At 41.6% G+C, this 25,113-nt stretch overlaps 4 protein-coding genes across 12 annotated transcripts; 2 read left to right on the forward strand and 2 right to left on the reverse strand.

Annotated features, from left to right (window-relative positions):
- The first annotated feature begins 1,315 nt into the window (after positions 1 to 1,315).
- On the forward strand, positions 1,316 to 6,135 carry LOC115752666 (uncharacterized membrane protein At1g16860-like). Of its 5 annotated transcripts, XM_048274420.1 has the most exons (6): positions 1,322 to 1,801; positions 2,600 to 2,662; positions 2,762 to 3,731; positions 4,562 to 4,717; positions 5,195 to 5,406; positions 5,627 to 6,135. In XM_048274420.1, the coding sequence occupies exons 3-6, from the start codon at positions 2,844 to 2,846 to the stop codon at positions 5,817 to 5,819; spliced, it is 1,449 nt and encodes a 482-aa protein (XP_048130377.1). In that variant the 5' UTR covers positions 1,322 to 1,801; positions 2,600 to 2,662; positions 2,762 to 2,843; the 3' UTR covers positions 5,820 to 6,135. The 5 variants fall into 5 exon arrangements, with proteins under 5 accessions (XP_048130378.1, XP_048130377.1, XP_048130376.1 ...); XM_048274421.1 differs by having other exon boundaries at positions 1,316 to 1,801; positions 2,600 to 3,731; positions 5,604 to 5,790; XM_048274419.1 differs by having other exon boundaries at positions 2,600 to 3,731.
- An 863-nt stretch (positions 6,136 to 6,998) lies between these two features.
- On the forward strand, positions 6,999 to 12,811 carry LOC115752665 (uncharacterized membrane protein At1g16860-like). Of its 4 annotated transcripts, XM_030690941.2 has the most exons (6): positions 6,999 to 7,441; positions 9,113 to 9,849; positions 9,988 to 10,078; positions 10,689 to 10,844; positions 11,197 to 11,408; positions 12,327 to 12,811. In XM_030690941.2, the coding sequence occupies exons 2-6, from the start codon at positions 9,191 to 9,193 to the stop codon at positions 12,517 to 12,519; spliced, it is 1,311 nt and encodes a 436-aa protein (XP_030546801.1). In that variant the 5' UTR covers positions 6,999 to 7,441; positions 9,113 to 9,190; the 3' UTR covers positions 12,520 to 12,811. The 4 variants fall into 4 exon arrangements, with proteins under 4 accessions (XP_030546801.1, XP_048129803.1, XP_030546798.1 ...); XM_048273846.1 differs by having other exon boundaries at positions 7,000 to 7,437; positions 9,100 to 10,078; XM_030690938.2 differs by having other exon boundaries at positions 7,001 to 7,441; positions 9,113 to 10,078.
- Positions 12,812 to 13,093: 282 nt separating this feature from the next.
- On the reverse strand, positions 13,094 to 18,485 carry LOC115752668. 2 transcript variants are annotated; one of them, XR_004016777.2, is made up of 10 exons: positions 17,926 to 18,485; positions 16,286 to 16,483; positions 15,982 to 16,084; positions 15,507 to 15,586; positions 15,346 to 15,423; positions 14,932 to 15,023; positions 14,121 to 14,232; positions 13,688 to 13,813; positions 13,315 to 13,598; positions 13,094 to 13,212 (listed from the first exon to the last, which is right to left on the reverse strand). XR_004016777.2 is itself a non-coding variant. In XM_030690949.2 (9 exons), exons 1-9 carry the CDS (start codon positions 18,172 to 18,174, stop codon positions 13,482 to 13,484), a joined length of 1,155 nt encoding a protein of 384 aa, XP_030546809.1. In that variant the 5' UTR covers positions 18,175 to 18,485; the 3' UTR covers positions 13,262 to 13,481. The 2 variants fall into 2 exon arrangements, 1 of the variants encoding a protein (XP_030546809.1); XM_030690949.2 differs by lacking the exon at positions 13,094 to 13,212 and having other exon boundaries at positions 13,262 to 13,598.
- A 3,963-nt stretch (positions 18,486 to 22,448) lies between these two features.
- On the reverse strand, positions 22,449 to 23,520 carry LOC115752669 (B-box zinc finger protein 32). Its single transcript, XM_030690951.2, has one exon. The coding sequence runs from the start codon at positions 23,338 to 23,340 to the stop codon at positions 22,465 to 22,467; it is 876 nt and encodes a 291-aa protein (XP_030546811.1). The 5' UTR covers positions 23,341 to 23,520; the 3' UTR covers positions 22,449 to 22,464.
- Positions 23,521 to 25,113: the final 1,593 nt, after the last annotated feature.

The raw sequence follows: 25,113 nt of genomic DNA on the forward strand, positions 1-25,113 counted from the left end.
ACGAAAAATAGATGATTAGATAAATATTTTCTTAAAAATGATTGCGTACATCGCTTGCAAAAATGAATGGATCAATGAAAAATATATAAACGCAAGTCATCAATGATGGCGAAAATATTTTCATTGATTTATTATTTCACGTTATACAAGTAATCATATTCAGAAAAATGCATTTCGAATCATTCATTTTTCACGAGACGAAATAAACCTTGATTTCAACTCGATAAGGTTATGAGCGAATCTTCTTTCTTCGTTGAAATCACTTGATTTGAAGTAATTGGCGAGACTTTGAAAGCAGAGTCATGCCATGCTATAATCTCTTAACAAATTGTTTATAGTTCCGGTTACACATTGCCTTTCATTAACGGTTATCATATCACATTTTGGTTGTTGCACGGTTGGAAAAAGGGACAATTTATGAAAACGACAAAAGATATGACAAAACGGCTAAAGAGGAGGATCGAGGAGGCTGGGACTTTGAAAAGCCTGTCGTTTCATCGAGACAAGCGAAGACATATCCTGAGAAAACACCTGCCGTTGTCCTATTAATGCTCGGGGACCAAACCAATTGCACAGGAAAATATATATATATATATATATATATATATATATATAATTTTTTTTTTTTTTTTTGTGGTTTCTCTACTTTTGGAAGATTTGTTAGGTAACGGATTGAGCAATTTGCTGCCAGGATGAATCAAATCGGGGCAAATTGCGGTGTGGTGTCTCGAGGCTGGCGTAATTCAGGGGTTACGTGTGTGCTGTAATTGCACATACCCTTTTGGATTTCAGCTCCCTACCGATCACCATAGATGGTAGACGAAGAATCTTTCTAAATTTATTCCAAATCTTCTAAACAGAGAGAAAATAGGACATGCATTATAATGAAAAAAATTTGACAAAAATGACCGATAAAATTTGACTTAACGGGTAATGTCGCATATGGACTTTCAATTTATTCAACATAGTCTCTGAACTTTAACTGAACGTGTAATGTCGTCATTATTAGTTTCGGACCGTATAAAAATGCTCAATGTTGTCCCTAAATTCGAATCGATGGTAAAAAGGCATTAAATACTTTTCATACGGTTTGAAGATTAATTTAAATGTTTATCAAGAATTCATGTATCATATTGAATAAGTTAAGAATTTAAAGATTAAATCGCACTTCAAACTAAAATCTAAGGACAATTATCGAATAAATAAAATGATACCGCACGTCGAATGAAAATTCAGAATTTACCCGCTGTAATCACTGTGACTAGGAGCAACATGAGATGTTTTTTTTGTTTGTTTTTTTTAAGGGAGTTTGGTGGGTGTTTCTGATCAGGAGGGGGTCTCTTTAGGCCGGACGAGACAACCCACCAGCTGTTGCGGCTGTTTGAAGAGAGAGAGAGCGACTTGCGACTGCGATTCGTCGGATTCTCTCTCTCTCTCTCTCTACTACCCCCCACTCGCTGTGAATCCGATAATTTCACTCCTACTTCCACTTCACCCAACCCAAGATTGCTTTTTGTTTTTTTGTTTTTCCAGGGTACAAATCTGCTTCACCTTCTCCAGTTGCGGTTAGCCAGCAGCCATTGCTGTCGCTGTTGTGTGTCCTCCATTTTCTTTTCTTTTTTTCCTGCACCGCTCTCGATTGGGTTCTCTCGAGCGTACAAAGCGCTCCTCTCGTCGCGCGGGGGTGTTGCCCGCCCAGCTGATCGATCAGATTCTTCTCGAATTTCGTGCCCTGATTGCAGATCTGGGTGGCGCCTGATTCGTTGAGCCCGGAGCTCTCCCCTCTCTTTTCTGGTTCCCGGTGAGTGACTAATCTCAGTGGTCGTGCCCTCTTGACTAGCTCGGCGACTTGTTCTTGATTTTCCATTTTTTGGGTGGGGCAATTGAATCTGAGCTCCAGTTAGGTTTCTGGTAATGGGCGAATGCAGAGGATCCGACCATTCTCAGCCTTCAGTCTTTTAGTGCTTCGGCTTAATTCATACTGTGGGCTTGGATCTCGAGAATGAGAATTGGAGAATGCATATATTTTTGGCGATGATGTATCCCTATGCCTTTTTTTCCGTTCTTTGTGCCCTTTTCTTTTTCTCTTCTAAGGAACTTTATTTATTTTTATTTTTTTTGGCTCGACCCAAATGATGTTTTCAAGTCTAAATCATGGAGTGATGCCAATTCTAGATCTGCTCTTTCCGTTATGTCTAGCTTCTGCTTGCTTTGTCAGTTGTTTAGTGGTGAATTCCGCATGATTTGATAATTCACCCTTGTGCTCCTGGAAATAATCGTTTTCGCCTGTTGTTATGCTCATTGATTGCTTGAGTTTGCTTTGTGTCTGTTCAAGTTTTTGATATTTGATTTTATGGGTGGTAAATTTTCTGCTCAATACGATTTTTTTATATTGCTATCGAACGTTTGTTTGTTTCATTTTACCTTTGGCCATCTTCTGGATAGTTCGAGGATAGGATTTATTGTGAAGTGCTATGATTTACGGATCCTTTAGCTTTGCTGGGGCATATGCTTCTTCATTAAGCTCGAATTGTAGCTTGAGATTGTATTCTCCGAATTTTCTCGTTCTGATGCTTCTTTTGCATTCCGCCATCTGCAGTCTCATGTCGAGCTTACGTGATACTCCTTTGAGTTTGCTCTCAACTGTCTCATCCTCACATATGTATGGTTGACTAGGTCTAGCTTGCGATCTTTTCAAAGACACTTCGGCTTCAATCTTCTGGAAGTGATCCTAAAAGGCTGCATATTTCCACATTTTCAGAAGAAATTTCTGTGGCACTTCCACTTGGATTGAGCTGTGCTTGACTGTGGAAATTCTTCTTGGGCTCTTTTAGAAAGGCTGGATGGGTTCCAGGTTTCCTTCTCATCAGCTAAGCAATGGCCTGTATGTGTCAGGCCGAAAAGAGCAGCCAAAAGAAAAGACTCCAACGATGAGTTCCGTTGCCATGCCCTATACCGGCGGTGACATAAAAAAATCAGGAGAACTCGGTAAAATGTTTGATATATCTACAGATGGGTCTAAATCACGGAAATCGGGGCCAATTACTGGCGCTCCTTCAAGGACTGGATCTTTTGGAGGCGCTGCGTCACACTCTGGCCCTATCATGCATAATGCTTCCAGTCGAGCAAACTATACCACATCTGGCCCTGCAACTTCTGGTCAGATAACTAGTTCTGCTTCATTGAAGAAGACAAATTCCGGTCCTCTGAATAAACATGGGGAGCCTATAAAAAAGTCATCTGGTCCTCAATCTGGGGGAGTCACGCGTCAAAACTCTGGTCCTATTCCTCCTAATCTTCCAACGACAGGTCTGATCACTTCTGGACCTATTTCTTCGGGGCCATTAAATTCATCGGGAGCCCCTCGAAAAGTATCTGGTCCATTGGACTCTGTTGGATCAGTCAAACTTCAGAGTTCTGTTGCTCATCTTCAATCTGTAACCACTCTTAGCCAAGAGGATGAATCTTCTTTTATGAGGACCCTGCCAAAGTCAATTATGTGGTCAGTGATTCTAATATTTGTGATGGGATTCATTGCCGGTGGGTTTATTCTTGGAGCTGTTCACAATCCCATTCTTCTGGTCGTAGTCGTGGTCCTCTTCGCCTTGGTTGCTACGTTGTTCACTTGGAATACTTGCTGGGCAAGAAAAGCTATCACAGGGTACATTGCACGATATCCTGACAGTGATCTCAGAACCGCAAAAAATGGCCAATACGTGAAAGTCTCCGGGGTATGTATTACTCTCGCTATGCTAGAGTTCTAATTAACTTTTCATATTGGGGTGGGCACAGTTTTTCCTTAATTTGTTCTTTTTGATTTTTGTCTTGATTTACCCAAATGGTTATCTCATATCTCTGTGAATTGCAGAGTTTTCCTGCGGTTCTTTGATTTTCTGGTGATTTTTTTGTACTGTGGCATCTACCTTGATTTTTGTATAAGTGCTTCTGTAAATCATTTGTGGTTTTTTGACATGGGCATTTCCCATTTCTTGTGGATAGCCCTAAGGAATCCTTGTATGCTTGTAGAAGCAAAAATTGGAGGTACCTTTATGTGCACCACATTGACAGTTTTAACCTGAACAGAAAGAAAGGTTGGAAGTCAATGTGTGGGGAGGGTGGTAAAGACGGAATAACAGCATCACTGACCTAACCACTGGAGCTGGGAATGTTGAAGCACTTTTGTGTAAAGATGTGGAGTGCATTCTGATGATTGTATTTAGACAATTTAGCTGGAAACATGGTTAAATCTGAGTGTTTAAATTACTGCCTTGATGAGGGGACAAGGAAGTAGACCGACAAACACAACTCTGGTTGATAATGCTGTCATGCCTGGTGTGGGCAATTAGCTCAGAATGGATATGAGATTCAAGTTGCACTTTCAGTCAGTTTAGTTGTTTTTCAATGATGGTATTTAGCAATTTGCTCAACTGTGTTCAGTATTTTGTGCATTCACTATCAATTTTATTGCAGGAGTCCCATCTTTAGGGTTCTTTTTCACTTCTTCCGTTAGATGACTTTGATCTGTACTCACACCTTGTTTAACCGTGCTTAATTCATTCAGGTAATTACATGTGGTAATGTGCCTCTTCAGTCCTCTTTTCATAAAGTGCCGAGATGTGTCTATACATCTACGGCCCTGTATGAGTATAGAGGTTGGGATTCTAAAGCAGCCAATCCTACACATCGTCGTTTTACATGGGGACTTAGATCAGCAGAAGTGAGTTCCTACATGTTCCTTGTGTATTTCATCGCATCTTCATCTTATGGATCATTTTCATGATTGATTAGTTTGTTAAAAATGCGCCCATGCTTGATGTTTTTTCTTCGTAAAATGTGCATTTGTCTCAAGTCTCAAACATCTTTCTTGGCCATTTGGCTTTTTGGCTATACATTTTACCCATTCTGCAGAGCAATGTCTAACAAGGCAAGGAGTCGATATTAGCACCATTTTGGTGGCTTTAATGATGTGGTTGAAACAGCTTGCAATGATTCTCATATATGTCAAATTTAAAACCAAGTTTCATTCCATCGTCAATTTTTCGATTTTAATTCGACAATTTCTTTTGTCATTACAATAGTTATATGTGCCTATTTCTAGTCCCAATGGACTCGAATCTGGAACATGATGTCACCTCTCTGATGTGTGGATATTTCTGCACTTCTAATGGCACCATCTTATTTGGTTAATGTTTAGAGGCATGTCGTGGATTTCTACATCTCGGATTTCCAGTCTGGACTGAGAGCTCTAGTTAAAACTGGCTATGGTGCACGGGTTACTCCTTATGTCGACGACTCCACTGTCATTGATGTCAATCCAGCGAACAAGGATATGTCTCGTGAATTCATCAGGTGGTTGGGAGAGAGGAATCTTTCATGTGACGATCGTATGATGCGACTGAAAGAAGGGTAATGATATACCACGTGCATTATGGGTTTCGGTTTCGTCAGGCTATTGGTAACAGATTACAATTCATTACATACATGTCACGCGTATATTGTCATAAATCATATCCTTTTGAAGTGATACCCCTATTGACTTGGTCCTTAAGCTGATGCTATGAAGGATTTGTTGCTCATGCGCATATAATCCGCTCTGAGAATAGTTCTACTCTTGGTGCTACTGTAGGTATATTAAAGAAGGAAGTACAGTTAGTGTGATGGGTATTGTCCAGAGGAACGACAACATGGTGATGATCGTGCCTCCACCTGAGCCATTTACCACTGGATGCCAATGGGCACAATGCATATTTCCCGCAAGTCTCGATGGCATTGTTTTGAGATGCGAAGATACATCCAAGATCGACGTAATCCCCGTGTAACTGGCTCCTCATGAACCTGTCTTCCTGTTCTCGGGCAAATGCATGGTTCGCTTTATTAATGTGAGAAGGTAATTTCGATGTTTCATTGTGATAATATGGTGCAATGAGTTTGGTGATTTAACATGAAGAAGTGGGTTTTCTCCCTCTCTTTTTTTAACTTTTCTGTGTATAGCTTGGAGATAATTCTTTGTTTTCATGTTTTTTATAAGGCTATGGCCTCTGTAATGGGTGGGGATTTCACGTAGGTTTCGCGCTTTGCAGACTTAGACTGTCTCCATGTTGTAAGTCAAGAAAGAGTGTTGGCATTTACTGAGTATGTCCTCTCGGGCTTCCGATTGTCAAATTAGCTGGACTGATCTCTTCTTCCCTCATGTGCAGTGAATGTGTATATCTGCTGTTTTCAAAGGGCTACTCTCTTCCTTTTCGTTGTGTGTTGAAAAAAGTGACATCTGGTCTTAATTTTTGCACACACCAATGAAGTCCCACCTCCTCGGTTCTTTGCTTTTTTTTTTTGGGTCGAACTCCTCGGTTCTTTGCTTGGAAAGCTTGGTTTTTGCAATCGACCCACATAACACCAACGCACGACAGTTATATCGTATCCTTCAACTTTGAGGGGGGCGGAAATGTCCATTTCAAAGGTCTATAATTGCCAGCCACGTAATGTCAGCAACTAAATACGTTAGGTGGGGAGTCTTGGCTTCTAACATACCGTAATGTATGGTTAAATCTTTCTCTGCGGTGCAAATGTACACCAATATCTGATAAATTCGGCACGCCCATAATTGAGCTAAAACGAAGTTCGACCAAAAAATTTCCATCTTTTGTGAGTACGCTTCAAATTTAAAGATTGGAGTAGCCTAAAACCAAAGAATTTATGCGAGATAATATCGGAGCCGTTCCGAGACAAACTTTATGAATAATGCTAAGCATAAAATAAGATTGAGTCTTTAAAGTAGTATGCCACGTTCGACATATATTTAGCGCTTTATTTATCCTTTTATCGAACCGGTTTTGATGTAAGTGCCATTGGTAAAGTATGCAATTTTGCCAATGCGGAATCGAGGCCCTCCCATAGTTTGGCTGGAGTGGATCATCAAACCGGTCTTTCTTTTTTTTTTTTTTGAAAGAAAATGTCGATTATGTGTCCCGGGGCCGATTTCATCATTTTTCCCAAGAGGAATTTTCCAAGAAACCCATGGTCTTGCCACCGCGCAGGGGCAGTTACGACAATTCAACAGCACGATCAGGTCACTTTGGAGCAGAAAAGGATCATAGAGAGAGAGAGAGAGGACATGATGAGACGGAGAAGGTGGAAGGTGTGTTTTCAGCTCCTCACTAAGAAATAATTTAGTATTCTTCCTTAAATTTTTTGTTGTCAAAAGGAAGGGGGAGAACCTGGGGGGACTTGTTTGGTGGTTTTTGTCGGACAAGACAACCACCAGTTGTTGCGGCTCTCGAGATCGAGCGCGAGCAAGAGAGAGAGAGAGAGAACGGATTGGAGATGGATTGGAGATGGAGACTGTGACTGCGAGTGTGACGTCGTGGACGAGATCTCAGTCTCGCTCCGGCTTCACCCACTTCTCTTCTCTTTGATCCCCCGTCTTCCTTCTTCTTCTTCGCAGGTATGGTCCATTCGCTCTCTTGTTTTGCTTTCTTGGTCTCCTTGGATTTCGAACTCTTGAATTCCCGAGGGAAAAAAAAAAGTGCTCCTTTTTTCCAAGTTATGGCTGCTTCTAACGCCTCTGTCCATCCCCATCTTCTTCTTTTTCTTTCCTCTTCAATGGGTATGTTCAAAATGCAGATCTGGTTATGCCCCATTTGGTTGATTTTTGTTGTAGCTTCAGTTGGGTAGTGAGTCCTTTCAGAGCCATCCCTTTTTCCAAATTCAACTTGATTCTCTTATCTTGTAGTCTGGACTCTATCTCTTGACTTTTACTTTGGCCACTTCTTTTCATTCTTCGTTTCCCCACCTGGGCTCCTGCTTAGTTGGTGTTGCTGGAAATGGGAAAAGAAAATAGTGTAGCGAATGCGACGTGTGCTTCGGCAAAATGATTGGATCTCTTGTATAGAACGGAGAGACGACACATTCTTGAGCATTTTCTTTTGGGGATTTTTCCTTTCCGTGTTGCTCAAAACCTCCTTCGATCCGAACGGTGCGCTTACAAGTTCAGTCTGTAATTTCACTCCAGATCTGCTTTGTTTTAACAAGTTTCTCGCTATTTTTTCTCTTTCTTTTGGGAGGTGCGGGTGGTGAAATGCTTCTGGTATTTTTTGTTCGGGAAATTCTTCTGTAGGAATCTTTTACAGGGACCGTATTCTTTGACTCTGGAATCGGAAAACACCATATTACTCTTATTGCTTGCTAAGATTTGGAAGAGAAGTAGCCAAAATGACTTTTTATTGCTGGATTTTTGCTTGTGAAGAAGTCAGTACCTTATGAAATTGGAGCCGAGGTGGTTCCATAAATATATACTATCTAGTATCTACTATAGTTGTTTGGTTTGGCTAGTATACCATCTATCATTCCTAGATAATGGTTCCTTTTCTGTTCAGCCTTTTCGTTTTATGAAAACACTTGGCTACCCTGGAGGTGATAGTGTCAAGCACACGGCTCATTTATCCTTTCTTTCCTGGATATTGTACTTATTGCCTCTCATACTATGTTTAAGCTTGCGTTTTTGGATTTGTCCAATCGTGTGTCTAATCTAGTCATAGGTTCTTAATGCTGCTATTCCAGACTTCACTATTTCAGTAATCTTTTGTTACCCGCATAACTGGTTTGAAATTAGGATCTAGTCATAGGTTCTTAATGCTGCTATTCCTGACTTCACTATTTCAGTAATCTTTTGTTACCCGCATAACTGGTTTGAAATTAGGATCTGGCGATAAACTTGATTTGTCATGCCTTTTGCCTTCTCCAAAAGCTTTACCAACTGATACTTTTCTATATATGTACTTTTATTATTACAGGCTTCGTACGTCGCTATACTTAGTTGCTTTGTGCTTTTTGAAGCTTTTAGGTATCATTTTCCTTATGTTTTTTACTGTCTTCCAAAATTGTATAGCCCAGATCGGTTATTTTGTCATTAAATTGCTACTCCAGATGGAAGTTCGCAGATGTTCTTCGGCTGATGATTCTTAATTTGTTCAAATTCTCTTATCGTCAGTCACATGTCGAGTTTGTGTTTACCTTTGACATTTTTATCCTTGGGACTGGGTATGCCTGTTATTGCTTCTACTTTTGTCTCCTGAAAGTGTACTAAACAGCATTTTTTGTCCATTCTTATCTGCAGGAGTTTTGCTGGTACTTGAACTCCTATTGATCTGTAGTATATACTTCAGTTTCGTCGTGGGCTCTCTAGATAGACTGGATGGGTTCTAGATTTCCATCTCATCAGCTAAGCAATGGCCTATACGTATCAGGGCGGCCAGAGCAGGCGAAGGAAAAGACTCCGACCATGAGTTCCGTTGCCATGCCCTATACAGGCGGTGACATAAAAAAATCTGGAGAACTGGGTAAAATGTTTGACATCCCTACAGATGGTTCCAAATCTAGGAAATCAGGGCCTATTGCCGGTGCCCCTACGAGGACTGGATCTTTTGGTGGGGCTGCTTCACACTCCGGTCCTATCATGCATAATACTTCGGGTCGGGCAAGCTACACTGCATCTGGTCCTGTAACTTCTGGTCAGGCGTCTGGTTCTGCTTCAATGAAGAAGACAAATTCCGGGCCACTCAATAAACATGGAGAACCTATAAAAAAGTTTTCTGGTCCTCAATCTGGTGGAGTTACTCGCCAAAACTCTGGCCCTATCCCTCCAGTTCTTCCAACCACGGGTCTAATCACGTCAGGTCCTATTTCTTCAGGGCCACTAAATTCATCTGGGGCCCCTCGAAAAGTGTCTGGACCACTTGAATCTGTTGGGTCAATGAAGCTTCAAAGCTCTGTTGCTCATCTTCAAGCTGTTAATACTCTTACCCAAGATAGTGAATCATCTTTCATGAGGAACCTGCCGAAGTCAATAATATGGTCGGTGATTCTAATATTCATGATGGGATTTATTGCTGGTGGTTTTATACTTGGAGCTGTTCGCAATCCCATTCTTCTAATTGTGGTCGTGGCCCTTTTTGCCTTGGTTGCCACACTGTTCACATGGAATACTTGCAGGGGACGAAAGGCTATCACAGACTATATCGCGCGTTATCCTGATAGCGATCTGAGAACTGCAAAGAACGGCCAGTTTGTGAAGGTCTCAGGGGTATGCCTCTTTCGAAGTCCTTATGGGATCTTTATTTGCATGTTCTATGCTGGAATTATGTGGATGTATTTGCCTGAAATTTCTATCCGGACATTGGTAATTGAACCTAACCATTACAGAGTGAAACCACCACGCACTCTGATGCGCTGATGGCTGACATTCTTGGAATGTTGTGTTAAAACTTGCTATTTGGAAGGTGGTCAGAACAGTTCTTTAACAATATGGATGTGAGATACGTTTGCTCTTTTAGCTTTTAAGAGAAATGGCAATACATTTACAGTATCTACAAGGTGAAAGAAAGCAGGGAGAAGTTAGGGTACTTCAATGAGGGGTTGAGGAATGTAGAGACCTAGGCATGTCTCATGGATAATGTGGATATATACTGAGCACGAAATGACTTTGTGTGCGTGTGAGAGAGAGCGCAAATGAAGGCTTTGGTGAATTTGGCATTTCTATGAATGTGGATTTCAGTCAAGTTTGGAAGCTGTGTTCAGTAATTTGTGTGTCCATATCATTAATGAAGCAAGTTAATTTTGGGTTCATCTCATTTGTTCTTCGTTAAGTACGGATCCCATTGATTTCACCTTATAATCATGTGTAATTCTTACAGGTGATCACATGTGGTAATGTGCCTCTTCAGTCATCTTTCCATAAAGTGCCTAGATGTGTCTATACATCTACAAGTTTGTACGAGTATAGAGGTTGGGATTCGAAAGCAGCCAATCCTAAACATCGTCGTTTTACATGGGGACTTAGATCAGCAGAAGTAAGTTGAACATCATGAATTTGTTTTTATAAGTTAATTATCATTGTATGTCTTATCATATCATTATGTTTTAGTTTCCTCCCATGTTTGATTCATTTCTTTGAATAATAATCCGCATTGGAAACCTTTTCTTTCTGAATGTATTTCTTGGCACCATCCATCATCAAAATATATAATGCATCACTTTCTGGCTTATCGTATCATCATCTCGATTGGATCTCATACCCTTGTCCGAGTTTGGTTCTTTTGAGTTTTATTACGACAATATTTGGTGCTGTAAAGCAGCATTCTCTGTCAGATTTTTAAGGCTTTTGGCGTTATTATATGCAATAATCTTCTTGCTTAATGACAGAGACATGTTGTGGACTTCTACATCTCTGATTTCCAGTCTGGATTGAGAGCTTTGGTCAAGACTGGCTATGGTGCACGGGTTACTCCTTACGTGGATGATTCCATTATCATTGATGTTAATCCATCAAATAAGGATATGTCTCCTGAGTTCATCATGTGGTTGGGGGAGAGGAACCTCTCTAGTGATGATCGTGTGATGCGACTGAAAGAAGGGTAAAGAGCTCCTGAATATCCATCTTATGGCCTTATGTGATCTTGATCATGATCATCTTTGTAGGAGAGTGCATATATCTTTGCTTCCCTTCTCTACTAGCCATAAAGAACACGTATTCAAAATGTTTAACCGATTTCCTCACTTGTAAAATTCTGCCTTGGAATTGTTTTTCTGTATGTTTTTACTTGCTGTGCTTCAGCTATGAGCATAGTAGCAGGCCTTGTGTCTCAGGCATCCAAACATTCTAGCTTTAGAGCTGTCTGGCCAGCTTTTGACACTGAACTTTTTGTTTTTATGGCATTCGCATTTGACCGATATGTTATCTGAAAGGATAGCATTTGGTGGCAGCGAATATTTTGATAAAACTTCCTCAGAACCTGTAATGGATAATATGTATTGGAACATCAAGTGAAGAAAGCACATGCATGTTTTCATGGAACCTATAATCGCTGCTTATTGTTTTCTTATGCACCCTAGTCATTGAATATCTAATTGAATTGCGAGATTTGTCGGGCATACTTAGGCTAAGAAACAGAATAAGATCTGTCCCTATTTTTTTTCCAAATAAACAAGCATGTCGCTGGTGCATGCAGGGATGTAAAGATGAATTTGAAGTGAAATGTGGGTAATCTATGCCAGATTTTGACCTGTATATTGTCATTTGGCGTGCTTCTTAGACTTCGTATTTAATCATCCCGGTAGTTTCAACTACCATGTGGACATGAACATATGTAATGCTCTATGCTCACCTTAGAACTGATCAGAATATGATCCTTTACAGAGGGTTGCCTTGTAGTTTGGTCCTTGATATTGTCCTATTCAAAGGAGTCATCACTCATGCATTTGTATGTTTTACCTGCCTGCTTAAAGAAAAGCGGCGCTTGATGACATTGAATTTGCTTTTGCTGTTGTTGCAGGTACATCAAAGAAGGCAGTACAGTCAGCGTGATGGGTATCGTCCAGAGGAATGAGAACATGCTCACGATCGTGCCTCCCCCTGAGCCATTTACCACTGGATGCCAATGGGCGCGATGTATATTTCCTGCGAGCCTTGATGGCATTGTTCTGAGATGCGAAGACACGTCTAAAATTGATGTAATACCTGTGTAGCACTGTGTGTGAAAACTCTGTTCCTTCTCTCGACAAATGTTTTGTTTGCTTTGTTGCCGGCGGTAGTAGCGATGTTTTATAGTTACGTGGGGCAGTCAGGTTGGGATGATTTTAGATTTGAGAAGAGTTTTTGTTCCCTCGTGTATAGCTTTAAGAAAATTCTTTCTTTTACCATTTGTTTATATGGCTTTAGCTCTTGTAATGGGTGTTGGCTTTGATGTAGTTGGGGGAATGTTTCGGTTGTTGAGCAGATTTGTCTTTTATGTTGCCAATCAAAAGGATTGTTTATTTACTTGGCATGTTGCATTTCTTGGTTTTGGCCTCATCAGCGGGTCACATTTCAAATGTGACTTTTGATCTCCATTTGGTGCTTGCGGGCGCTGTACAGCAATTCAGTTCTCAATCACAAAACAGAAGTAAGAGATCATTCTTTTGAATAATTAAGATGGTATTAGACCATAAAATCTTACTATCGAACTCAAAAATTTGCAATGATCCTTTCGACTTCAACACAACCTGTCAAAACCGGTATCCACCAAAGGGTGGCTGCTGAGAGAGTACGATACACAGCAGGTAAGAGCAGGGCATAGGTCAATCCTTTGATCCGATGTTAATTTACCAAGAATCAACCGATTGCCAAGAACCTCAGAACAAACTATGTATTCGAAGCAGCGAGAGTACCTAATTACTTTACTTCTCATGTCCTAATTTATACAAACATATTCAAGTACAGCAAAACTCAAACCTCAGAACAAACTATGTATTCGAATCAGCGAGAGTACCTAATTACTTGACTTCTCATGTCCTAATTTATACAAACATATTCAAGTACAGCAAAACTCAAAGAATGATGCAATGATGATTGGCTCTGTAGCTCTGTCGTCCATCACTCGCTTCTAATCACCACTTTGGTGAACAAGGACCTGAAAAATCAAAAATTGTGTTGACATCAACCCTGTCGTCTATTTCTGCAAGTATGGCACTTTACCCTTATCGATTAGCTTCCAAAGGGCAGTCTTAGCTTCCTCCAAGGTTTCGACAGCATGCCCTTCGTCAAACGATATCCTCTGTATATTGAACTGCGAAAAAAGGACAAAATTTTTTGTTAAAGGACCACACTCCAGCGACATGCAGAGAGCAAAATCACGTCGTTACATGACGCAAGTACCTGTGCACCTTGCCGGACGCGGATATCAGTTCCCTTGCTGTCTATTGATATAAGAGCAGCATCGTCCACCTCACTTTCAGTCGACAGAAGCTTCTTTAAGGGCTTAGAAAATATTGCATTGAGTTCCTAGAGATGAAGACATACACCACATTAAAGCCCCTGCTACAACAGAGGAAAATTTTTTATCCTCTGATACAAGTACAACGAGAATAACCTTGTCCAGGGAAATTTAGGAAGGATAAATTAGTATATCCATCTAAAACCCTACGTCAACAAATCATTATCATCTTCTGATTCTTATAAAAAACACATATAAGTTCTACGACAGCGACAATGATGGTGATGATAAATTGCATCAATTAAATACATGGAAAAGATGCTTCCCATATCTTGCAACAACCTAATATCAGAAAGTAAAGTCAAATGGTTCAACCTTTAAATTTTGCTCGCCTCCATCAACTGCAATTTTATCAGGTTGTAAGGACTCGTACTCCTTGACATCAACCCAAGCAACAGTGCCAAAGCCTCCAATAAAGTATATATCACTGATGGCAACAAATAAAGTTAGTTCCCACACTCAGACACATAATAATGATAAGAAGAGTAGGTCACAAAAGGAACAGGAAAACGAATTGACATTTAATCCAATGGTAAAGGTGTGTCAGAATTATTTCCCTTTCAGATTGTCCAAATGCATGTTAAAACAAATCATTACAATGCGAGTGCTATATTTCACACATCAAAGATAGGATATATTATTAGAATGAGGATTATAAGACCAAAACTATGTAATTTGATAGTCAGAGTAGAACCAATAAATAAGCAACCAAAGAGTTATTTGAAATGAGATCGTAAATCTAAATAAATCTGAGCACCAATAGGATCTCTCCAGTCACAAGTAGAGCTTGCTCCAACATGACATGGGATTGCTATGACCAATTACCATATCACACACATGAACTCATTCTTTAGATCATGAGAGATTAACTTATTTTGTAATCGACATCATCCTTTTACATGCAGGAGCAGGCCAATGGTTCCTGCTTGGATCAAAACTTAGCTCTCTGTGAAGATCTGAAAGCCCCTTTGAAATGGATGGCCGTGAGCAAACCACAAAGAAAAAAAATAGGAAATGGATAACTTGCTTTTGCAAAGATTATTATCATCGAAGACGACCATCTGTGACATAATATCCATGTCTCCCCTTTAAAGATAGCATTTACATGATAAAACCAAAGAAGCACCTGATATTCTGCATTCTGAAATAGTAGAAATTCCCCCACTGCTGGGAAGGCCCTTGCTGATGTTTAGCAACGTATTGCTTATGCGCCCATTCCTAGCAGCACACAAGCTCATAAACAAAATAACTAAACCAAAATAGGAATATCATACAGAGAAATTAGTATCGGTAGGGGGACCCACTTTCTTCCCATATATTTTATGCAAATGCTATTTGTAAACAGATGCAAGGGACCGGAAGCAAAAAGCTGCCGAATTAAAACCACAATATAAGACGAGAAGGAAAGTAAAGTCACGAGTCACGTATTTCATATTTGTGGCATTTCTAACTCCCAATAGTTCAATGGGACAAATTGTTGAAATCCATAAGACAACACTCTCGAACAAAGCCTTGCATTTGTCAAGCCAAAAATGGTCACCTGCTGGACTTCCGGAAGGGGATAAACATCACCAAAAATGGTCACCCTCGCATTTGACAAGCTACTCCATCCAGGTATCTGAGGGGACAAAAGGACAGCCAATTAATTAAATCCATAAAAATAAGAAAAAAATAATCAGACCATCAAGATAAGAACCTTACTTGCACAACTAGGGTGCATCTTGGGTCAGCCAATAAGTTCCTTGTGTGGATTGCCAAGGGTGAAAATGAAAATATAGGGTCTACAATATCAAACAACGCAATATCTATTACAACAAATGATAGGGAAAAGACAATAATAAAAATCATAACTGAGACAAAATATTCAAGTCAACCATGTTAAGCCCAAGTTACCAGGGAAATGTCAATGTTGCAAACGAAGTTTTCAAAATTAATAAAAGCAGTCTAAATTAATGAATAGACCAAATGCACATTACACTTCAAACTCATGTACCAAAAGTCATTGAACTGGACCTTATCATTGAAACAAGAGCCTGGTCACCACCTGGTACTAACAATCAATCATAGTGTTAAGACTCTTGAGTGAGGTGCACAATTCAGAGAGTTCGCCACATATCACTTGCATTTCAAACATCGCCTATGTCTCCAACTGAAACTAGGAATACTAGGGACTTACGGCCCATGGAATCAGGTGCAAAATCCACCAGTGAACCAAATGGGTATCCTTCCCGTCGATGATGCATCCGAGACATTACAGTGCACAAATGAGCAAATCTGGCCTGTAATCATGTGTCAGCTTTAGCATAGAAGAATCTACACAATAACACAAATGGGAGGGAAACAAAGGCCAAAAGACAGGTTCTTCCACTGAAATGTGCTCATTGAAGACTGAAAGAAATCTTCGACCCCAAAAAAAAAAAAAAAAAAACTGAAAGAAATGAGCAATGGACGATGAGTGAAGCCAAAGAATCAGAACTTACCTGCTCCATCAGATTGCGAACTGCCAACGCTGGCCGAGGTAAACCATGAGCCGAGGTTGCACTTTGGACCCCACCAGATATTGGTGTCCTGAAAAGCCCAGCTCTCGTGCCGCTTCCGTATGGGACCGAAAGAGGCATCTCATTCTCCAATGTTTTAGCCACATTCATTTCACTGTGTTGGTTCAGCCTCACGTCGCCCTTAAGACAAGAAAATGTATAATGACTAGGTTGACAAAGAAATACAAAACCCTTTGATAATACGCTGCGCTAAAACAGGAGCTTCCATGAATCACATGGCTGAAATTAGGGCAATGAGCAAAGGACAATAAGCTGGGGAAAATAAACTAGAACTATTATCATCTCATCAAATGCAAAATATCTGAGTAGCATCGCATATCTGAGAAGTAAAATGACATCAAACATTATCAAGAGGAAAATATTTACAGAGTTAAGATACAAAGCTTCAAACATAATCAAGAGGAAAATATTTACACAGGGTTAAGATACAAAGCTCTTCTTTCACTCAGTAGTCTCCAAAGCCCCCACAGATGAGTACACTAAGTGATCAATATGCCAAATCAGCTCAAATGACAATTTCCCCGACACTGACTGGTCTATTAGTTCTAGTATCCAACTAAATGAACCACTTCACCAAATATCTAAGCATCAGAGAATCTGACTCCAGGTTTTGTTCTTCCTCAATAAGTAGAGAACAATCATCCCAAACTATGAATTCACGAGACTTGATATGCTCAGCAAAGTCTGATCCAATAACAAACTGATCTCAACAAGTTCAGATCAAAAGTGACAGCCCCACCCACCATGACAAAGAGAAAGATCGGCTTCCATGTGCAAAATGGAAACAAAAACAGATAATATACCAACCTAGGGCAAGAGGATGCTTCTTCAGAGTTCGGGCTGTTTAGCTAGGACAATAATTCTCTGGGACACGTCGACTCTACCTTGGACCACAAATGTCATAATACGTAACAGCATATAATAAAAACACTTTTAACCATTCCCAGCAAGTAACTAGAGACTCTCCTTACATCATTTGCCCTTATGCTCTTCATAGAAACATCTAAATTGTCGATTATATAAATCCAGAACTCGTCTTATCCTAATCTGGATGGTGCGTTCAGTATTCCCAGAACCTAGATTGGTGAGTGGGCAGATAGGCAACATATTCTTCCCCCCAAAAGAATCATGTGTAGGCCAGAAAGTCTTCAGCTTGTTTGTCAATGGTACTACATAGATGCTCAGCCAGTGACTTCCTAACATCAAACTCATTTCTTTACAATCAAATACCTCCGTATGTACATCTGGATCAGAGACTTCCTCCTGCAAGCCAAATTGGAAAAAAAAACCACCCAAGAGTTGCAAGTTTTGTATGGTTATGCTACCGCATTCTAGTCACACCAATACTCTCTTCAGCACCGAATGAACAAGTGAACAGACCACATTTGCAATTCTCTCCCAAACTTTCTGCCACTCATCTCTCAAGCAAGCCAAAACAAACATAACCCATCAAGGTGACACGAGTCCCACACAGAAACGTCATCAAATTGAAAACCACAGTTTTTTTTTTTTTTAAAAAAAGAGAAAATAACTCGAGTACTTGCACAAACACTAAACAATACCTGGGAAGAAGAGACAGCATCCTCGGATATAAAATCGATTCCGTTATCCAACGGCCCATCCTCCTCGCCCTCGCCGAACCCCTGGGACGCCAAGGCGGAAGCTCTGAGCCCGCCAAAGTGACAATCTTCGATCATCCGGAGACACCCAATTCGCTGGTTGGGCGACTTGACCGAACAAACGGGGCTGCTCACAACTGGGCATGTCTCGGGGACTCGGGACACGAAGACCTTGCTCGAAAAAGCCTCCATGGATCAAAAAGCACGCAGAAAAAGAGATGAAAGCACGTACGGAGGAAACGCTTCTTGAGGAAAAGCCGAGAACTTTGAGATTGAGAGAAAGGGGGATTTGGTGAGGCAGAATCAGAGGAGCTACGCTCGTGCAGTGCTTACTGCGCAGTAATGGGTCTAAGACGGTGGGCTGCGTTCTTTCGCTATTGAGGTCGCACGGGACAGGACATCCTCCGTCTCCGAAAGAGGCAGGTCTATTACCATTTGCTAACTCGGATTTGGGTTTGCCAAAAAAGGAAAAATTTGGGTTTTTGGATTACTTTTGCTGCATCAATCAGTAGATTTTCACCCTCCCTATGCTTTCCTTCGTTCACTTCTACTATACGGTGAAACAGCAGGTATGGGTCAAACTCCGTATGGGAAGGGTTCTGCTAGCTGATGATAACTCCATTTCGGGGAGAGAGAGAGAGAGAGAGAGAGAGAGAGAGAGAGCCATTTTTGGCAAAATAAAGCTAGGACATAGACACTTGGTGAGCCAATTGGGAGGCTTCGAACAAAACGACGTGAGGTTAAATTATTTGATAGGTATCGATCGTGATATCTCATGCAAAGAGCAAGATTTAGGGCCTTTCGACTGAATTTTAATTTATTACCTGCTTGGTATTGTCGACATGGATGAGTACTAATCTTATATGGTTATTTGAACAGGATTAAACTAATTTTCTTATCATAAAATCAGTGCACGTTGTCAACTAGACAACATCGTTCCGATATTGAGGATTAAGGTCAAGCCTTTTGGCCGGTGATTTTTTAACGAGGTGGGAATAACCTCGGTGATTGAGCTAGAAGATGATTCGTCAACAATGTCCAATTAATGCCTCGAATTTATATTTCTTAGTCGAATTGTCCGATATTTACCCTAAAACCTTTATTCATTGTTTATTTTAGGCCTAATACAAAAAAAAAAAAAAACCCAAATTTAGCATCTGTCTCAATTATATCCAGAACTTTTTTTGTCCTATAAAAAAGTCTCGACTTTTACTTTTATCCCAATTCTACCCGCCTAATATCCAAAAAAATCTTAACTTTAGCATATGTTCCAATTGTATCCAATTTTTTTTTTTGTCTCATAAAAAACCCTCTAATTTTTACTTTGGTTTCAATTCTCTCGCCGTCGACCTTCCATCCATAATCATTGATATTTAAACTGCGTGGCCCAATTTTTTCTCATTGAACTTACTAACGAATCTTTGAAATTCGAAAGCACAAGGTTTCGGGGATGACAAAATTTGAGATCGTTTCTCCAAACAATCAAATCTCTACATCTAGCTATTTTTTGGGTCGTTGAGTGCCGGGGAGAATTTGAAAAACGCCGTCTTGAGGGCTTTGTATCTCCCGGTAATGTGTAGAGAAAGCATAAAGTGGAAGAAAAGTTAGGGGTTTTTCATGTCAACTTTGTTAAAGTATAGTTCATTAACGATATGGAAATACCACGTAGGATTAATTAATATTGATTATAGATGGAAGACTAATGGTGGTAAAATTGGGATAAAAGTAAAAATTTAGGATATTTTATGAGACAGAAAAAATTTTGAATATAATCGAGACATATGTTAAAGTTGAGATTTCTTTGGGTATTAGGTCGGCAGAATTGGAACAAAAGTAAAAGTTTGGAGTTTTTTATTAGACAAAAAAAGTTCTAGATGTAATTGAAACATATGCTAAAATTGGGGATTTTTTTAGGAAAAAGTACTAAAAAAATCCTAAACTTATTACATTTGTATCAATTCAGTCTTAAACCTTTTTGCATTAGTACAAAGTAAGTCCATCCGACTAAGTTTGATCGAAAATCGGCGACGTGGACGTCGGCGATGCCACGTAAAACGGTCGGCGTTGACGAGGATATTATTTAATAGTATTTTTATTTTATTTTCTTTAACTTAGGGTTTGGCCGGTGAGTTTTAGGAAAAAAAAAAGAAAAATTAAGTAAAAATAATATTTTTACAAAGTAAATACAGATTAATTTATGAAAAAATATTATTAAAAGATGTCCACATTAGCGTCGGCTATCTTATGTGGTCGATTTCCGATCAAAACTGATCGAATGAACCGAATTGATACCAATGCGTAAAGGTTAGGACTAAATTAGTCTATTTTTTTTAGGTCGAAAAATTGGTCTAATTGAAAAGTTTAAAACCGAATTGTTACAAATGCAATAGATTTAGAAATTTGTCAATACTTTTTCCTTTTTTTGAGTATTGGGCCTTTCATTTTATGACTGATTTGGCATGACGTCATTTTGGCACAATGATGTGCCGCTTTATCAGGAAAAACAAAAGAAAGAGAAGAAGAAGAAGAAGAAGCCCGCTTGCGATTGCTCCGGCCGCTTTCATTTATAATGAAAGGTCGGGGTTTTAGTCTTAAAACGCAGAAGTGTTTTCTAGTATCGGCAAGGTGTTTTATAATTCGGGCCCGCGAAGACACTATACACGACGTCGTGTGTGTGTATATGTATATTCACTACACCACGAGTGAAGCCTAACGGTGAGCAGGGCAATGTCCAATGCCAACCCTCTTTTTGGAGCTCCCACTCAGCGCTGACTCTGGAAAAAGATGAAAAGCTTTTAAGAGAATGAATGGGCCCTCCAAGCCGACAAAGCACTCACGATTGGATCCAACTAATGTGACGATCCTCGTACCCAGAACTCGTAACCACGACAGGCCCGCTCGCTCCGTTTCACGAACGAAAAGCCTAAAAGGACAGTGAGCCGAGTTCGACTCATTTCATGTTCTCCTCCTCCTAAACATGACTTAAAACATCGTAAGTCTACTAGAAGGCGCGTCTAACTTGTGGCGTTGGGAAGTGGGAAACGCGAACCAGAAGATTTAAAGTAGGGGAATATCGAGAGATTGATTTTTTTTTTTAAATAATTTTATCGACGAATATGTCCGGACACTTGTGAGTTACACTTGATAGAAAAAGGTGCTCTCGTTATGAGGATAATCGCAAATTTCACTTGTGAAAGAGATTTTTATGTACAAGTGACGCTGAGGAACCCCAACCCAGCCACAAAGTCTGACTTCCTTAAAGAAATGTCGGAAGTACGGAGCCGGTGGGACCACCTCACCGCAGAATCTCAAACCACCCAAAACCAACTCTCTCTCTCTCACAACCACAAGAGGGCTCCCACTCGCCAACTGGCGTCAATGCCGCCGCCGCCGCCGCCTCACGTTCGATGATCCCCAGAGTTTCAGTCCTGGCCGCTCCTCTTCTTTCCCTCTCTTACTTTGCATAATTTATCTGCCAGCCGATACCGGTCGCCGCTGTGCAAAGAAAGAATCTGGGCTCGCTTCGCATTTACGCAAATCATTAGAGCCAACAACTTCGGTTGGTGGATGGATCCTCGTCATCTCCACCTCCCTCTCTCTCTCTCTCTCTCCCCAACTCCAGATCATTGGTCGACGTCATCTCGAACGAACAATCGAAACAAGGTGAGTTCGAGTTCAAGGAGTGACGATTTTCTCATTGTGCGATGACAATATCTTATGCCATTACGAATTTTTATAATCTACAACTCCAGATCATTGGTCGACGTCATCTCGAACGAACAATCGAGACAAGGTCGGTTTGAGCTCAAGGGGTGACGATTTCCCATCGCACGATGACAATATCTTCTGCCATTACGGATTTTTATAATCTTAATCTTCACAACTCCGGATCATTGGTCGATGTCATCTCGAACGAACAATCCAAACAAAGGCCAATTCGAGCTCAATGGATGATGATTTCTCATCGCGCGATGACAATATCTCCTGCCATTACAGATTTTTATAATCTTAATCTTAGAGAGAGAGAGAGAGAAATTTATGCCTTTGTTTAAAAGAAGTGGACCCACCAAGCCCCCCTTTCATGTTTCCACGGCTCACATGATCCCCATAAAAAAGAAGCTACTTCATTGCACTTGTTTAGAACCCCAAGTACAAGAGATATTCCCACAAAATATACACCCACATCAAGCATTTACACATTTTGCAATAAGAACCACGTAAACCAGACATCGGCCTTCGACCGAAAAAAAAAAAAAAAGACATTGGCCGCTCACAAAAAGGGCAATTTTGTAAATTCCTTTTTTGGTTTGGGGGGGGAGGGTCAGTGAGCAAGAAAAGAAGCAATAATGATCATCTCAAAACTCGGTCTGTTTGGGAATGGGAAATTGGAACCACTACTAACACGGTAACACCACCTAAGCTACGGACAACTACCCTCGAACGTACAGGCGAGCAACCCATACGCCAACGTACGGCTCGGTCTCAGGCCGTGCACTCGGCCCAGCCTTCTTCCAGTCGCTCCTCCCGCCGCGCTTTCTCGACCCGAGCCCCGCGGACGAGCTTCCCCGCGCCCGCCAGTATCAGCTTCGCCGGCACCCCCGATGCGCCCTCCACCCTCTTCAGATCCTGCCACGTCGACATCCCCCTGCCCTTGCCCGACCTCATCGCCACCCAGAACGACGCCGCCATGGCGACTCTCGGGGCCAAAGCCGTTGGCGTCGCCCCGCTCACGCGTAGGGCACGAGAAGCGATGGCGACCGCCTCGCCACCGCTCAGCTCCAATTTCCTGCACCAGATCGCAAAAACGCCCTCCGCCTTGGGATCTACGCGCGTCGTCTCTCGGAATCTCGCGGTCCTAGCTCTCCGATCGTTGGTCCTGTCGTTTCTCTTCCCCGAGCTGACCTCGCTGGAGAATGCGGTCGCGCCGTCGAACCTCGCCGGAGAATCGGAACCCTCGCCGGACGCGCCCGTCAGGGAGCTCGACAGGCTGGTCTTCTCGAGCTTCCGACTCGCAGTCGAGCATTTGTCCTCCTTCGGAGCGATGGCCAAAGACTCGGTGCTGGAGATACAAGCCGAGGAGGACGACGAAGGGGAGAGAGAGCCGGCGTCCACGGAGAGATGGTCGGAGCAGGAGAGACAGAGAGCGGAGCGGCGAGGGCCGAGGCCGGCGCCGGCGCCGGAGAAGCGGTGGTCGGAGAGGGAGCCGCAGCCGGAGCAGAGGGGGAGGCGGACGTGGCGGGCGACGAGGAAGTTGGCCTGGTGCACCCGGGCGTCGCAGCCGCTGCAGAGGAAGGCGGAGTCGGAGGGGCAGTAGACGGAGGCGGCTTCTTTGCAGAGCTCGCAGGGAGTTGGTCTCATCGTGGACCGCCGCTTGGATGCCAGAACAAATCGAAGCTCAAGCTTCCGCTATTTCCTTTTTCTTCGTCTTCCTCCTGAAGTTGTGCAGAGAGAGAGAGAGAGAGAGAGAGAGAGCGGGGGGATGGGGAAGGAGCGGAATAGGGTTTTAGAGAGAGAGACGGAGGAAGAGAGATGGAAGGGAGGCCAGAAGATTATATGGTGGCCGAGAGGGCACAATGGCATGAGAGAAAGAGATTTAGAGAGAGAAACGAGGTGGGCCAACAATGGCGGTGGTAGGAGGACAGAATGGTAAATTCGGGAACAACCATTAAATATTCATCAGTGAATTTCATATTTCCCCGTTTGTCCACATAAAACCTCGTTTCCCACGAAAAACTACCGAGACTTTTTTGGACTTTTTGCAATCTAGTCCCTCCGTCGCCTCTAAATGTGTTTTGGCCCTTTGGAGAAAACTGACATAGAATAGCGAGAGAGCTTCTTCAAACATCTTCGAACGAGACTCCGCGGATGATTAATTACTCAACGACGACATTTGCTTTAAACTTTCGGGTTTTACATTTTATTTCTGACATTGAAGATGTGATTGGTACTATCACCGAGCGTGTTGATTTTTTAATAATAAGTGAGTATTGGCATCCAAAATAGTTTAGAACATTTTGAAATATTTTTATCTCTTTCCAAAGTTAAAGTGGCTTTTTCCCCCCTTGACGTCTCAAAATGACTCTCAAGCTTTTTATCATTGCACTATAATCCCAAATAATGTAAAGATTGATGATGATCATACAAACAAGTCGTCGAATTCTCGTTTGTTCAACATTCACTCATTTAGACATTTCTTTAGCCTACCATGGTCAAATTCATTGAAGACGACCCTACTTAACTATGCGAATCGACCCCCATAAGCAAAGTCGGTCTCGTGAAAACAGAGAGAGCTCTCGTTTCCGAACGTGGTCTTGAACGGCGTAATTCTCGACAACACGGGGACGATCGCACGAAACCCTGGAAGTCGAGGGACGTATCTGCAAACCAGAGAAAAGTGAAAGGGACTTCATGGGAAGTGACGTGGACGTGATCATATTCAAATATATACATGTGGTCGGGACTCGCAAAATATCTCCTCCCCCTCAACCGCCTAGGCTGTGGGGCCGCGCAGTCCCACGACCACAATCCCGCCGTCCCCCGAAGTGCTGTCCTTCCTCAACAAGACAGGCCAAATCCCCTCTCTCTCTACCAGGAATTTTAAAGAGACCCGTCGGCGACCGCCACGTGTCGCGCCTTGACCGCCTCCTCTGTCCTCGCCATTCAGAATTGTGCCCGTGCCTGGAAAAAAAAAAAAAGGGAAAGAAGAAGAAAAACGAATAAGGACAAGGACCTCGCGAGGAATATTACCAGGAAAGCCTTGTCGGCTTTGTGTTTCCCATAATGCCCCGCTCTTCTAGAATGGAGAGAGACCGGGCCGTTTGGCTCTGAATTTTTTTTTTTTTATACTTAATTTGAACATATTGCGACTCGAGCATTTGGGCTTTGTTTATATCCAAAACTCTGAAAATTTTCGCAGTCTTCATTTGCTGACGAGTAAATCCACAGATAATTTTGTAATAAATAGTTTTGAGTTTAAATTATGTTTTGGATTTTGGCGAGCTTTCATTATCGTACAAAAAGGCCCCTTGCATGTGAGACAGGTCTATTCGTGATACATAAGAATTAATCAGGGTACTTACTTGCGCCCGAGAAAAAAAAAATCACAACATTAGTATATCTTAATGGAGTAAA

Source organism: Rhodamnia argentea, chromosome 2, assembly GCF_020921035.1.
Source record: "Rhodamnia argentea isolate NSW1041297 chromosome 2, ASM2092103v1, whole genome shotgun sequence".
NCBI lineage: Eukaryota > Viridiplantae > Streptophyta > Magnoliopsida > Myrtales > Myrtaceae > Rhodamnia > Rhodamnia argentea.